This window comes from Phaethon aethereus, assembly GCF_964289735.1.
Source record: "Phaethon aethereus genome assembly, chromosome: 4".
Taxonomy (NCBI): domain Eukaryota; kingdom Metazoa; phylum Chordata; class Aves; order Phaethontiformes; family Phaethontidae; genus Phaethon; species Phaethon aethereus.
In genome coordinates, this window is record NC_138578.1 from 14200772 (window position 1) to 14215548 (window position 14777).

General features: G+C 42.3%; 1 protein-coding gene across 1 annotated transcript in view; it reads right to left on the reverse strand.

Annotated features, from left to right (window-relative positions):
• Positions 1-4639: 4639 nt before the first annotated feature.
• TBC1D9 (TBC1 domain family member 9) overlaps positions 4640-14777 on the reverse strand; it is a gene marked incomplete at both ends in the record, with an annotated part of 54643 nt that continues 44505 nt past the window's right edge. The window contains 5 exons of the mRNA XM_081999423.1: positions 4640-5359; positions 6876-6976; positions 7115-7189; positions 8080-8166; positions 9351-9416. Coding sequence (XP_081855549.1) covers positions 4640-5359; positions 6876-6976; positions 7115-7189; positions 8080-8166; positions 9351-9416 — 1049 coding nt within the window. The remainder of the gene's footprint in view (positions 5360-6875; positions 6977-7114; positions 7190-8079; positions 8167-9350; positions 9417-14777) is intronic.

Here is a 14777-nt window from a genome sequence, read left to right on the forward strand (position 1 = left end):
GAAATAGAAATAGCATTAAAAAAAAGTTTTCTTCCAACCAGAGGATAAGGCTCCGTAATAGATGCGAGTGCTTCACTTTCTTGCTATAATGCTACACCTCAGCGTGTATCTAAACTGGTGAGCTCTGGTCACGGACCAGCCTGCTCCCACAGCATCAGAGGTTGATGCCAGAGTCCAAAGGAAGCCCTGGAGGCTGGAACCTCGTGCTCTAACTAAGCAAAAGGCCAGGATACTAAGGCACGCTCCGCCATAGGCTGAGCTCACCTACCAACCCATACACTATTCCTCAGTATTTTCTCATTTTTTTTCCCAGATGCTTTAGTCTAAGCCCAACTAGTCCATTTTTCTTACAACAGCATCAAGTATTTTTTTACAGTTCATATTACATTTCTGATAAAAGGCACCTTCTAGCTACAGCGTACCTCATTATTACCGAATTACCAAGAACTGGAACAGACCAGAGATGACAGGTAAGTCGCTCACAGAGATGCCAGAAGTTTGGCGAGTAACAGCACCGAACCTCGTCAGCGTGCACACAACCCAAACTGGCGGGGACTTGGTGAGCCATGCTCCCTACCTGCAATTCGCTGGCACAGCCACAGGTGCCTCCTCTGACCTATCGCTTTGCCATTTAGGCAAGTTACAGGCTTACAGTGCTTCTGCACCAGCGTCGTTTTGTAGCTCAAAGTATCCTGTTGGGATTCAAACTTCCCAACAGTTTCTTGTTGGTTTCTGTATCACGCCTACTGTTGAGAGACCCAACTACTGCAGTTTCAAAACGCCGCTGCAAGGTTAAAGATCAGTAATGAAGACCCTGTGACAGGAAGGATCCAGAAGCTTGGAGAGCAGCCAGCTGAAGAACCAGACCCAGCTGCACAGCTTTCCAAGAAAAAGCACCTTCTCTTTGCTTGATCAACTGCTTTAAGGCTATTGCCTTTCTCTCTCGCAGCCCCCTTACATACCACAATGCATATACCATACCAGCCTCTGCCTCTTTACTTATACACACCTGACATATGACATCTACTGTAACAGAAGCTCCAGCATCACTGTGTGAGAACTGCTAAGGTGCTTCTCTTGAGAAGAGTTTTGATGTCAAATTTTCAGTAGATTTAATACATCACATAAGCTTTCTGTCTGCTTTGCCCAAAATTTGTGCGACAGAGACCTTCACAAATTTCAAACACAACCCTTACTCAGCTCCAACACCTCAAATTCAGGAGCTGCAAGATGCTACAATGAAGGAAATAAGTATCACTGAACTTCCATAATGCTATCAGCATCTGAGTAAGTTGAAAGACAGAGTGGAAGAAAACTTGAGTAGAATGTTTATGTCTTTTTGTTTGTTTGTTTTGTTTTGAGAAAGCTCTAGAAAATAACCTTCCACTCCTCCATCATTTGCTGTCTGTCTCTTGGCAGGCAGGCAGCACCCTGTGCCATCAGGCTCCTACCAAGCTAGAAAAGCAGCACATGTCAGCGTCCAGTCACAGATTTCAGCTCTGAAGAGGAAAGATACCCCCCCTCCAGCTGCAAGACAGACAACCCTACCCAAACTCTACAGTTCACAAATTAAAGAGACATAGAAAGCACAAGGCCTAGGCGCTTCCAAAGGCACACTGACTTGCTTGGGTAGCATCCCAACACATACAAAGATTTTAAAAGCATTCACTCACATTTTCTCAAAGGTTTCATGTCACTGTACACTGGTTGGTTGAACTCTTCTGCAGCTCTCCTCTCATCAACGACCACCCAGCTACTAAAGAAGAAGTCACAGCAGAACTTCTCATCAAATAGGCAACCCCAGGTGGCCATTTGGTGTGGCCCCAATCAGGTGAGCTGCCTCACCCAAAACAATCTGGAGAAAAATGGGCTCCCCTGGCTGCTACCTATAGCAAAGCCCTTCTTAAAGGTGACCTGGCTTACACTTAGGAGCTTTGTTGACATGATCAGGAAGGTAAGGAAGGCTACTGGAGCAAAACAAAAAGAAGTTGTCTTGTAAAATGGAGCAGAGGTCTACTTGTTGATGCCTCCTCTTGTTACAGAAGTTCTAACAGCAAAATAATTTTCACGATACGTTGAACCCCCAGCCCTGGGGGTGGGGTGTGAGCAGAGCTGGCAAGCGCTTTTAAGATAAAGAAATGTTTTTCATCTGTGGTCTGTGCATCTCTAGGGGTGTGTGGAAGATTGCCGATAGGCTTAAGTTCACTTTACCAGGACAGACACCTGGTAATAAGAGAAATATTTTAGGGATCTACAATCTTAAAAAGGTCAACAGTCCGCTTAAGGATGTTAACCCTTGGTGCTGAAGACTTCTGTGGTAACTTACTCTGCTGCCAGGCATTACAATAAAGCACACTGCTCTGGCCTTGGCATCTCAAGTTAAAGTCATATTCTTCAAAATGGTGATTATGGCTTCAAATGAGTATCATTATTTGATACATATGTAAAGCAATCCACATAGCCTCATATGCAGAAAGACTCTATTGCTTTTTCGTATTTGTTACATGTAGTCTACATATGGCTATATTACAAAGGAGAGAACTCCGCTCAACAAAAGAAAAAAACAACCAACAGTAAACTGAGACAAAGGATACATGAGCAGTGCTCAGAAATTACCAGCCACGTTATCAGCTTTGTATATACACAAATAGATAGTAAGTTTCAAAAATATAGTTCACTGAATAGAGCACATCCATGTCTGTTCTGTCACTGGCAAGGTTTTGAGGCTGACATCTCAGCTTACCAGTAGCCTGTAAATAACATTCCAATGTTTAAAGCCTTGAGAGCATGCCTGGTGAGCTACAGCAAGCATAGGCGGGTCATAAAATATCTGGGGGTCTTAAAAACTAGTAACAACTGTTGTCACCGAACACGAGCATAGCAGGGAGCACTGTCTAATGAAATTGGGTAGTGTGAGAGAAGCTTGCCCGGGTTGCTTCTTGCAGATGGAATTAAACACATTCAAGCGTTAAACAAAACCAGGCATGGAAACCACAAATGGTTTTTGTTCTGAGACCTGGTGTTGAAGATCCAAAGTCATTTCTCTGTGTAATAAAACACAATCACCTACTTTTACCTCTAGCATGACTTTAATAGTTAAAAATCAAATCTGTGCAGAGTGTACGTTATTTGTTCACATTACCTATTTGTGGTTAAAAACCACTTCATCTGACAGTTTAAAAGCATTCTTTTAAAAGAAAAGAATTAAACAATAGCTTCTGCTAAAAAATCTGCAAGTTACATGGATGCAATATACAGGAGTATAAAAAAATCAACAGTATTGTACAGAAAATATTCTCAAAACAGCAAATAAAGATTAGGCATGTAGGCATGATCCTGAACTGAACAAATATGAATTATAAAACAGCTAACAAAATTTAAAAAAAAATCCTGAATATCTGTATAAAAGAAGCAAGGATTCAAAGTGCAGGTGCTCCAGTTTCCATTTTAACATATTATTCAGTAGGTTAATACAGGATACTGTTCATTTCATATAAAGTGACAGTGTTCTCAGTAAGACTTAAACATTCAGTTACATTATCTTGCAGATTTTTTTCATTACTGCTACTTTACACTGTTGTAAATGAAGACTTATGCAATACAAGTTTTTATTTTCTTAATCTAACAAGGATATAATAGGTTCGTGGTAAAGGTTAGTTTTAAAAGCGAAGCTATATATGCTATAGAACCAGCCTTAGAAGTATACATATATATTTTTTTTTAACTTTTAAAAACAGCTTTCAATTTTTAAAAAGAGACTCTACCGGTCTGTTCTGGGACCTGCATACACTGTCTTTGGAGCACACCAGCAAAGCTTCCAAGTCCATGGGTTAGGAATACAGCCCCAGGCAGGGCTGTGCTGGGGATCTTCCCCGGGTGGCCGCAGCTGGGAAAGGGCTTTCTCTCTGCTGGGTTTGGTGCAGCCAGAGGCCGCTGAGCCCAGGGGAAGGCAAATGGGCTCTGCCTTCTGTCGGAGCGGAAATCATCACATTTAACCACGTTTGCCTGAACGTGCCAGCTAGGCTTGGGATGGACTTCTCACTTCTATTTGAGTGTACCAGTCTCAAGCAGAGGAAGTTAGGAGCCAGGCAGGTGTCACTGAAGTGATCTTTCACATATTCAAAACAATAAAATTGAAGCATGCATTAAAACCCATTATCTTTGAAAAAAAAAAAACTTACATGAAATAAAATTATCCTTCAGGGATGTTGCCTGGAACTTAATTTCACCTGAGGTCCTATTTAGTTTGACAGTGTCCCTTTAAATTTTAGGTACTTCCTGTTTCATTCGTTTTTCTCCCCCAAGAATCAGATCTCTCTATATGTCTATTTTAAAAATGCACATAAATATCACCATTAAGTTTACATTTAGAAATCAAGAACTAATCTTTACCATTTTATATTGACAGCAAGGTTAATAATACACCCACTTCACTGACAACTGTTATTTTTTTCTATATTTTGAATAAAATTTGCATTTGTGTAACATTTCCCACAGAAAGAGTGATTATACTTCAAGATAGTTAAGTTTGCACCCCAACATTTTCACATTGGTGAAAACAATCATGTTTTGAAAATACCAGGGCCTGTGCCAGGTACTAATAGAGAATAAAAAAAACCCCAAAAAACCCGACTGCCTTTTATCCCGACATAGTAGAGATTTCATAGTCACTGGCCGAGGTTATTGGTTTACCCATCATCCTCATGTTTTTAGCATTAGTAATCCTAGCCATCATGGACACAGGCTTGTCAAAGTACCTAACCAGTGCTGGCTCAGTCAAAAGGGAGGCTAAAAATTGTTCAAAGGTAATGGCCCAGTCTCTGTCAATGCTAGTGCTTCTACGAAGAGAAGTGGTGTGGTTGCTCCGTACCAAAACAGTGTCTTCACCGATGTCCTCGCAGTGCAGCTTTTCTTCTTCATGTGAACCTGCACTCAGTACCGAGTAGGAGGACATCGAACTATCATCTTTTGTATCATCATCGGAAATGAGCATGGAAGAACAGGCTCCGTTGTCCCTGGGAGAAGAGTCTTCGAGCTTAATGTCTTCCATCTGCATGCCCAGGGTGCTGTCGGTGCAAACGGCCTCCTCATCGTTGGCGACGAGGCTGCTTTGGAACGGCTTGTGCTGTTCAAGGGGGTACTGCTCATTCTTCTGAAACAGCTCGCTCTGAATAGTTTTGCTGCAGCTGTTACTGCTGCTGTCTGTCTCTTTTGTGGGCTGCACACTGAAGAGCTTACCAACCTCACCTATCTCCAAAAGCAAGCTTGTCACAGCAGCAGTAGCATGGTACAGATCTTGTTCATTGGGGTCTTCACTGAACATATTGTACATTGTCTTGCACAGTTCAATGAACTGTCCCTAAACACAGAAGAAGGAAATGTTAAAGAGAAAGCAGGAAACAATTCAGACTGAGATCTACGAAATCAGTTCAAAAAGTCTGGAATGGAGGTATGACACAATAGTTTATGTGATTGAACTAAAACTGGAAATAATCTAGGTGCAGTCTAGAAAGCATTTTCTATGACTGGGCAGCCAGATGTGTTGCCTCTCCCAAAGCTATTTAGAATAAACAGCTGGATGTTTCTTCCAACATGAGACAAATTTATTTCTTTGCAGCCACAGGAGGGCAACAGAGAGCGAGCAGCAAGACACTAAGGCATTCATTTTGGTGGATTTTCTTGTAGGAATGATGTGAAATACAGAAGTTCATAGAATCATAGAACAGTTTGGGTTGGAAGGGGCCTTTTAAGGTCATCTAGTCCAACCTCCCTGCCATGAGCAGGGACATCTCCAACTAGATCAGGTTGCTCAGAGCCCCGTCCAGCCTGACCTGGAATGGTGCCAGGGATGAGGCATCTACCACCTCTCTGGGCAACCTGTGCCAGGGTTTCACCACCCGCATTGGGAGAAATTTCTTCCTTCTATCTAGTCTAAATCTACCCTCTTTCAGTTTAAAACCGTTATCCTTTGTCCCATTGCTACAGGACCTACTAAAAAGTCTGTCCCCATCTTTCCTATAGGCCCCCTTTAAGTACTGGAAGGCTGCAATAAGGTCTCTCTGGAGCCTTCTCTTCTCCAGGCTGAACCACGCCAACTCCCTCAGCCTGTCCTCATAGGAGAGGTGTTCCAGCCCTCCGAGCATTTTTGTGGCCCTCCTCTGGACCCGCTGCAACAGGTCCATGTCTTTCCTGTGCTGAGGGCTCCAGAGCTGGACACAGCCCTGCAGGTGGGGTCTCACCAGAGCAGAGCAGAGGGGCAGAATCACCTCCCTTGACCTGCTGGCCACACTGCTTTGGATGCAGCCCAGGATAACTAGGGGTCTGATAAAACTAATGAAAAATGAAAGGAGAGACCTACAGCACTCTCTTAATTGACAGCGGTAATGTAATTGGATGTGAGCCTTTTGGAATTCAAAACTCACAAATTAAACAGGAAGGAGAGTTGCTCAGGGCTACCTTAAGTAAGAAGCATTGTTCTACAGTGAAAAAACCTTCCCTGCATGCTCTGGAGGAAACAGCTGTCCCGGTGGGTCTCCTCCTTAGCTGCTTATGGATCTAAGGGGAATAAGACTGACAATATAAATTACAAAACATAAAATGCTTCTTTCAGGTAATGTGTACCAGATATTATGAGCTAGCTGGTGATATTCAGTGTCGTATCACCCTTTGTCTAGAGATCAAAATAATATGTTATCATTCCTGTACCTGTATACCTCATTTTTAGTATGTTTTGGGAGCCGAATGCCAGTTACAGTATGTTGAAAACTATCTTCCTCAAAATAAAACTTTTATTAAGTGTTAATGTATTGAATATTTATAGGTATGTGAAGAAAGTTTAAAGTTAATGAAAGATAGGTAAGTGTCAGCAGAAGTACCTGATTCAGTTTGGGCAAGTCCTTTGTGGTTTTTGCTTTGGATTTATTCTCTTGGCTCCACATTCTCAGATAATTTCGATTCTCTTGTGAGCTCTTCTTGCCTATTGTTAACAAATTACCCAGAGATGCAGGAAAAGTCCATGAAGAAACCTTAAATTAATACTTTTTTGTTCCATTTTCAAAAGGAGCATCTTTACAAGAAATGAAAAATGTAATTCAAATGGAGACACCATGCATACCTTTGTCTGTTTTCAGACTCACTGTAACAAACCCATCATCTACTCCTTGTTTGTTCCTGCTGTCTAGGCCAACAACTAGGAAGTGGAGGGGCGGGGGGAGAGAGAGATCAGTGTGGGTTTAGATACATACATACTTTTCATATGTACAGTGCAAAATAAAACGCTCACACTGCAGGAAATGCAGAGTAAAAAGGATAGGACTAAATGATGATTTTTGCGTATTCTTAAATCTGCTGACAAATTCCACATAATTAATAACATAAACACTAAGACAGGGAACATCCTAGGTTTTGTTTGTGTAGTGCAATGATTAGCCTGTGTTACCACAACATAAACAGCTTCTAGCGTGATATATGTTTGGTGGTTATACTAGTGCATCTCCTTCTGTCTATCAGGGCTTAAAATTGCCATCTCTAGTCTATTAATTCTTATCTGTATTTTCAAACAACCTTCCTTCCCCCTGTAATCTGAATGGATGGACAATATTTTTCTTGAATCAGAGAGAAACCTAACATCAAATATCTCAAGAAAGAGAATGCCATTTAAGACAACAGCAATGAGACCCAAGTTCTCATTAGGGCACAAAAAGACTTCAAACTGCTGAACTACATTTTGATATATCTTTTGGCTTCAGTTTTTTAGCATATTTTTAAGTTCTGATCCAAATATTTCTTGAAAGCCAATATATTTATTCTCATTCTCCATCAAGGCATATATGCTGCACTTAGCACAAAATTACTTCTATTGCAACACACTGATGACATTATCCCACGAGTACTTCTGCAATGCATAGTCCACGGGAGTTCTTAGTGTACACATGCCTGCATATCTACGGATATAAAAATACATACAAAGGCTTCTTTTTACAGACAGTATTTCACTTACAAAGTTTAATCCAATAAGAAAGATATGTTGTTTGAAATGCTTTACCTCATCTTTTCATGCCTGAGACAAAAGATGCCTACCGTGTGTACATTCTGGTGTGATGTCTTCAAAAAAGTACTGAGTAGCTTCAAAAGCAGAGTCTGGCTCTTCTTGCTCAGGGGATGGATCTAAGCAATATAATAAAATTCTTTAATTAAAAAATCCACCCTTTAATTAAAAACTCAACATAATTCCATTGATACATCTACCTAGAATGTCAGTTTCTAGAAGTGAAAGTGTCAAGATGTGACAGGTTAGGAATCATCTCTTTTCAACTCACAGGAGATGAACAACTGAACCTGTACTGTCCCTTTCCCTGGTATCTGGTACTTTCTGACTAACAAGTAGCTGTTTGCCTTCAGAGTCTGGCTTGTCTATTGTCCCATGTCTACTTCCATTACTTTCTTCTGTGCAGCTCACCATGTCCTAAGCAGGGTATGAACCATTTTCTAGTGGGAAACAGTCTGTCAAGATTTGGTATGAGCTTACCAGTCACCAAATTCTTAAAAATGGATTTCTTTTGTTATCGCTCAATAAAATTGTGGTTTTTTCCAGTTAAATTAGTGAATCACTCGGCCTACCTCCACCAAAGCCAGCTGGGAGCAATCAGGGACATGTTCAAAGCACATGAAGGTGAATGTCCTCTCAAAGCTTTTAGCTATCTTTACCACGTAAATATAAATATGCACAAGAATTAAACTACCCAAACGGCTGCAACAAGTGAGGACAGCAATAGGTTCTTTATGGCACATATGTGACAAGCCAGAGAGGCTATAGTTCCAGGACATAATTTTCTTCAGAGGCAAAACTGTTTTGAGATGCTTCCATCCCCTCTCCACCCTAAATTGCCTTTCTCACTTAGCTGAGCCCAACAGTTTGTACAGCTCCCTGGAAAAAACATCTATGAAACAATCTGGAGCTTCTCTCCACAAACAGTTGTATCAGCCTGGGGACAGAAACGAGTAGCCGGGGCACACAGGAATATTTTAAGCTACCTTCACTGTTAAATAAAGTGCATTACGGTAACAAATACTGAAGAACACTGTATTTGTTAGGCATGGGGGAAGTCACCAACCCCGGCTAAATTGTCAAGAGACACATATAAATGGCCTGTCTGTGGCCAGAGCAATAGAGGGCTGCACGGGTAGTTATGTGTCTAGTTATGGTAGAAGTGCTCTTATTTTACTGCTGCATAAACAGCTACAATAATTCCCACAGATTAATTTTTAACTGGGAAAGCTAGTCATAAACAACTCTGCTCCAAATTTCTGTTCTCAACAAGATGACAGCTATTTTAACATCATTTACTTACCAGGCAAAACATGCATTTTATACAGTAGCTTCAGCTTCTCGGTAAGATCTCCATGGCATGCTGCACCTAAACAGCATTATATACTGTATGTTAATACTCAGCATTCAATGCCATTCTATTTATCACTACAATATTTTGTTTTAGAAGCGGCTACATTCACTCTGGGAAGCACTGTACTCCCTTTACAGCCTGACATCATAAGGCAGTCACTTGACTTCTAAGATCACACGGTCTGCAGTAGAAAGAGCAAGAGAACACAGACCACCTTACCCTGAATTTTGTACTTCAACCTTGGGTCGTTCATTAAATGTCTGTTTTATAACACTCAAAAATAATCTATGATCATCACATTATCACTCAGAATGGCCTCCAGCTAAAAGTTAAGATGACCTTTTTGTGTGGACTTCAAACTTTCTGATCTGAGGATCCAATAATAACATCACATGATCTAGAATAATAAGGTATTTACCAAAAAAAAGAGAGAGAAATTCAAGTAAACAGCATTTACCACAGCTTAGCCACAGGCTAAACTGATGCTCAGGCAATACTTTCTAATGATTTATCCACCTCAACCCCTATTCCTTTCTGGTCTAGACTACAATTAGCTGTATGAAATCCAAGCTGTCTATTGTAGCCCCTCCTTCCAAGTAATTAAATGGATGTTAGTTAATTTTAAAGTACTGAAATAACCAATAATCAGACTTCTTCATAAGTCTTACTTGCCATGACATGTAATTCATAAATAAATTAATTAACCTTCATTAATTAGGTTCCGCAGAGTTTTATTTTACCTTACAAGCTACCGTGTCAACTAACCCCTGTTATGCAAACTACAAAGTGTGGTTTGGCAAATGCTAACAATCACAGTCTACTGTAAGGCTTAAGACTACAATAAATACAGATGTTAGGCCAAATAATTGAGTACATCTACATTAGCCATTTCGCTTTCAACTTGGTCCTTTTTAAGCACAAAACGTCCTTATGTTCCTGTCTGGTGTACCACACCATGCAGATAATGCTTTCTCTTCTGGTCAAACTGCATCTTAGGTTATGTACCCAGGTACCAGATGATGTGCCCCACTGCTACATGCGACATGAAATAACCAAAACGCAGCTTCAGCTGCAGTTCTGCATTCTCCAGCAACAGCTAGAGATGCATTCACCAAAATGGGATTCAGGGCACAGGGTATCTGGTGACATATGTAGGCTTGTTCCTCTCCCTGTCCCCAGATGTGAAGAGAACTGAAAAAGCTCAACTGCTACTGCTTTTTGCCCAAGATGAATCTGTGCGTTCTTCCTAATGCCGGGCCCTTTTCCCCCGCAAAATGTACATGAATGAAGACAACACAATGTGGGACAAGTCGACCGAAGATGTTAACTGGACTCTCAGGGTCAACCCTTTGGGTCTCCCCCGGGAGAGGTCGGAAAGTTTTACAACAGGAAGAACAGGCTACCGGCAATTTGCAGGAACTGCCTGACAGTGAGCTGTAGTGGGCTACCCAAGATCTGAGGACCGATGTTGTATTAAACAAAAAAATTCAGCTACATTCTGGACCTCTGGTAGACATGCCCCTATTATGGAGAGTTAGGGGAGACCTTTGTATGGGTGGATACCTCAGCTCAGGCCACCATTTTGACCTGCATGCTGCAGTACACGGATAATTTCATAGGAGGGCCCAGAGAATTCAGTGGCCTCCTGCACAGCCCCTGCTTCCCTGAACAGCAAAGCAGATGACCCTGCTGAGTGCCTGTGAACAGCACTAGGGGGGTGGTCTTAGTCCCAACCATAAATACTTCCTTCCTGGCACTCTGGAGTCACAGGCCTTAAAAACCTTCAACAACTTTCAACAAGTCTTGTCTTTTTGCAGCAGGAGTCTCAGATGATGTATCACCAGGTTTTATCCAGAAGTTTTAAAGTTACTTTGTGGTGAGAGAAGAAACTGTGCTTGGAAGAGAGCATGACTACACCCTTGGAATCCTTCCTCCTACCTGAAACTGGAACAGTGAAAACTCTCATCTTCACACTGCAACCAACATCCTCACACACACCAGCTCTTACCCCTCTCAGGGCTTGACCACCACACCCCTTTTCGTGGCATGACTAGGAACAACCTTCACTGAGCCCCCTTTCTGACTGTTCCTCTTCTGTCAACACCATACAGGTGTCGGTCTTTTCTGGGCATAATGTCATATGTACACAGTTCCCTGTCTTCTTTGAGGCCATTAACAAACTAATTAAACAAGTTAGAACTTTATTCTGTTAATATAAAACCTAGTAGCAACATAAGAGTGTTGGCTTCAGTTGCCCCTCTCTTGAACACAGGTGGAGGGGTGTGGAGTGTTTGTAGAGCATTTAGCTCCCCAAAAGGATGGGAGGAGTGGTAAGGTTACTCTGCTTTCTGAACATCCTCCTGTGACTTGTGCTTGGAGAAAAGATGTTTTCCAGAAAAAGAGAAATACACTCAGGTACTCCTTGAGAAACAGTTTTCATGGTGCTGACTTTTGCACCAAGGCTGTGGCGAGTGCTGCAGACACCAGCAGTCACTGGAGAGGTGCAGCAGCTGCGTGCTCTGTGGAGGGAGTATTGCAAAAACGTGATAGGAGGCAGGAGGCCATTTTGAGTCTACGTGGAAATCTCTCTAGCTTACTGGGATCCTGAGTCAACAACTGACGTGCTATAATTCAGTGTGGTATGGGGGTGCAGGTGAGCTTCTTCATGAGTGAATACACCAAACAGCTCATAACCAAGGGTGACAACCCTTTCTGAGCAGCACAACTCCTAGAGCAAACTAATCAAGAGCATTCCTTTATTTGAACTTGCAGTAACGACAGAGTAAATGTACAGAAGAATATGCCAGGTTGTTCCATCTTTGCTCAGCTGAGGCCCTAGAGGCACCTGAAGTAGGAAGTTCTTGAGCTACTTGCTGCAAGGGCTCTGAAAAGGAAATGGAGATTTCCAGTTGCAATTACAGTGCTTTTGTATCCCAAGGATTTCATGCTGACACAGAAGAAAGGGCCACGAGCCCATACCAGGACATACAGCACCCCTTTTTACCTCCTCTTCATGGAGCTCCTAGGAGGAGTCAGTGGCATCAGAGAGAGGCTTTGAGGGAACAGATCCTTACGGCTACATGGAATAAGGCAACTTAAAGACAGAATTGTGAAACAGAAATGCCTCAGGGGCCATGGCTGCTTCAGCCATCAACAAGCACCCTCTGAGATGGGCCATGCCTCAGAAGCACTTGAATAGGACAATTCCTTTAGAAAAGGCAGACTTGAGTAACCACAGCCAGGGTCCAATACTGCTGTTTGGACACAGTAAGAAGAGAGGGAGGATGGTGCCCACAGGTCACCTCCAGAATGCCCATCCTCTGACCATGCTTTCCAGGACAGCCACAAGGAAACGGCAACAGGGGCCCCTGTTGAGCAGATGCATCTTGCTCCAACAGAAGACACTCCTCATTTAGGAGACTTTCCTAACCAAGGTATATTGGGTTGGTGAGGTAGACTGAAGCAGCTGATGTTTGTGAAATCTTTAAAAGTCCTGGGGGATGGTGAAATATGCTCAAACAAATCCCATGTTGTTTTTGTTGACTGTGGTGTCTTTGCTACCATTCATGTGCTGCTTAAACAAAAAAGGGGCTGGGAGGGGTTGACTTTTTTAAAAAAAAAGTTTCCAAGCTATTGCCACATTGAGCTTAATTTCTGAAAAAAATGTGTTTTTGCAGAATGAGCAGTTTTGATTGTTGAGCCCATTGAAGATTTTTAGTTCAGTCATGTTGGCTTATAGCCACATTTGTGCATTTTATATTCATGTCTGTTCACAGTGCTCAACACTGTTCCTTGTTCTTATCACTCATTATTGCTTCTAAGAAATGCTGCCTCAACCAATAACTGACTGATTATTAACAGCATCCTGTAAGAAAGCAAGAATAGTTAATCCATGGGTCATGTCTCAATAAGTCATTAAGTGTTACCTGGCAAACAGTCCCTCAAATACAACTCAGAACTGCATCATAGGAAGCACTGGGGTTTTTTGGGTGGTGTGAAGGGGAGGCATGCATCAGTTTTACTGTCATATAGCTGTTTTGCACCTGTGAGAGAACAGGTATCACCAGTGCTGTACAGAGGTTTTAATGCAAGGCTGCATTTAGAGCCCTAATGCTTAAAAATACTGTTACAAAGAGTTGCTGAAAGCCAGACTGGGAAACATTTTCTCTCTCAAAAAGGATCATAATGTAAAGCTGGAGGAAACATCAGGTTGCCATGAAATAACATGATAGATGATGAGATGTTGGTCACTTACAGTGAATAATTCCTGCTACATTAAAAAAAGGGGTACCAGCTTCTGCCTCATCTTTGCCTCTTCATGTTAATCCTGGGGCTTGCACATTCCCTTTGTTGTGATATTGATTTTCATGTCTTGAAATCTTGCTTTTTCAAGACTTGCATGGGGCGTAATCTCCATTAAAGACATTCAGCCTCCCTATCTGACCTGCACCTCCACTTTCTCCTTTTCAGGTGACTTCCATCCTGCTCTCTTAGTCTGCAGACTCAGTTATTGACTTCAGAAGTAATATAGGTAGTATCTCTCATTACATATACTACAAGGTGTGATACCTTCCCCTCACACAGGGACACATGTGCCTGGGGTGTCAGCAAACTTCTAAACAGCGGCACTTCTATGCAGTGGCAAAAAAACCTAGCATTCTCACTCTACCATTCTCCTGCCCTTCTACGTGCACATAAATTTCTCAGAAGTGGGGACCTTATAAATGTCTATAAATCTCTGAAGGGTGGCTGTCAGCAGGATGGAGCCTGTCTCTTTTCAGTAGTGCCCAGTGATAGGATGAGGGGCAACGGGCACAAACTGCAGCACAGGAAGTTCCACCTCAACATGAGGAAAAACTTCTTTACTGTGAGGGTGACGGAGCGCTGGAACAGGCTGCCCAGAGAGGCTGTGGAGTCTCCTTCTCTGGCGACCTTCAAAACCCAACTGGACATGTTCACGCGTGCCCTAGGTGATCCTGCCTTGGCAGGGGGGTTGGACCAGATGATCTTCAGAGGTCCCTTCCAACATCTGCCATTCTGTGATTCTGTACTCTTTCTGAACAATCACGGGAGCAAATGCTGCCTCTCTTCCCTTTCCAGAGCTGGTAGCACTGACAAAAGCTATAACTTCCCAAAGGAAATACTTTGATTAGAAGTAATCACATCATTAAGCACACAAGTTGCAGGTCATTTTTGTGTTGAGAGTTAGCAGCCAGGGAAATCCTCAGACTCTAATGGATATGTAGTTCATGTGTGGTCCTTCTCCCAGTGTGATACACCACTGACTAATGTAGATGCACCTACAGAGACCAGCCTAAACCCCAGTGGGAACCACTGTCACAGGCATGATAAAATGAACTGAATGGTAGCATGAAC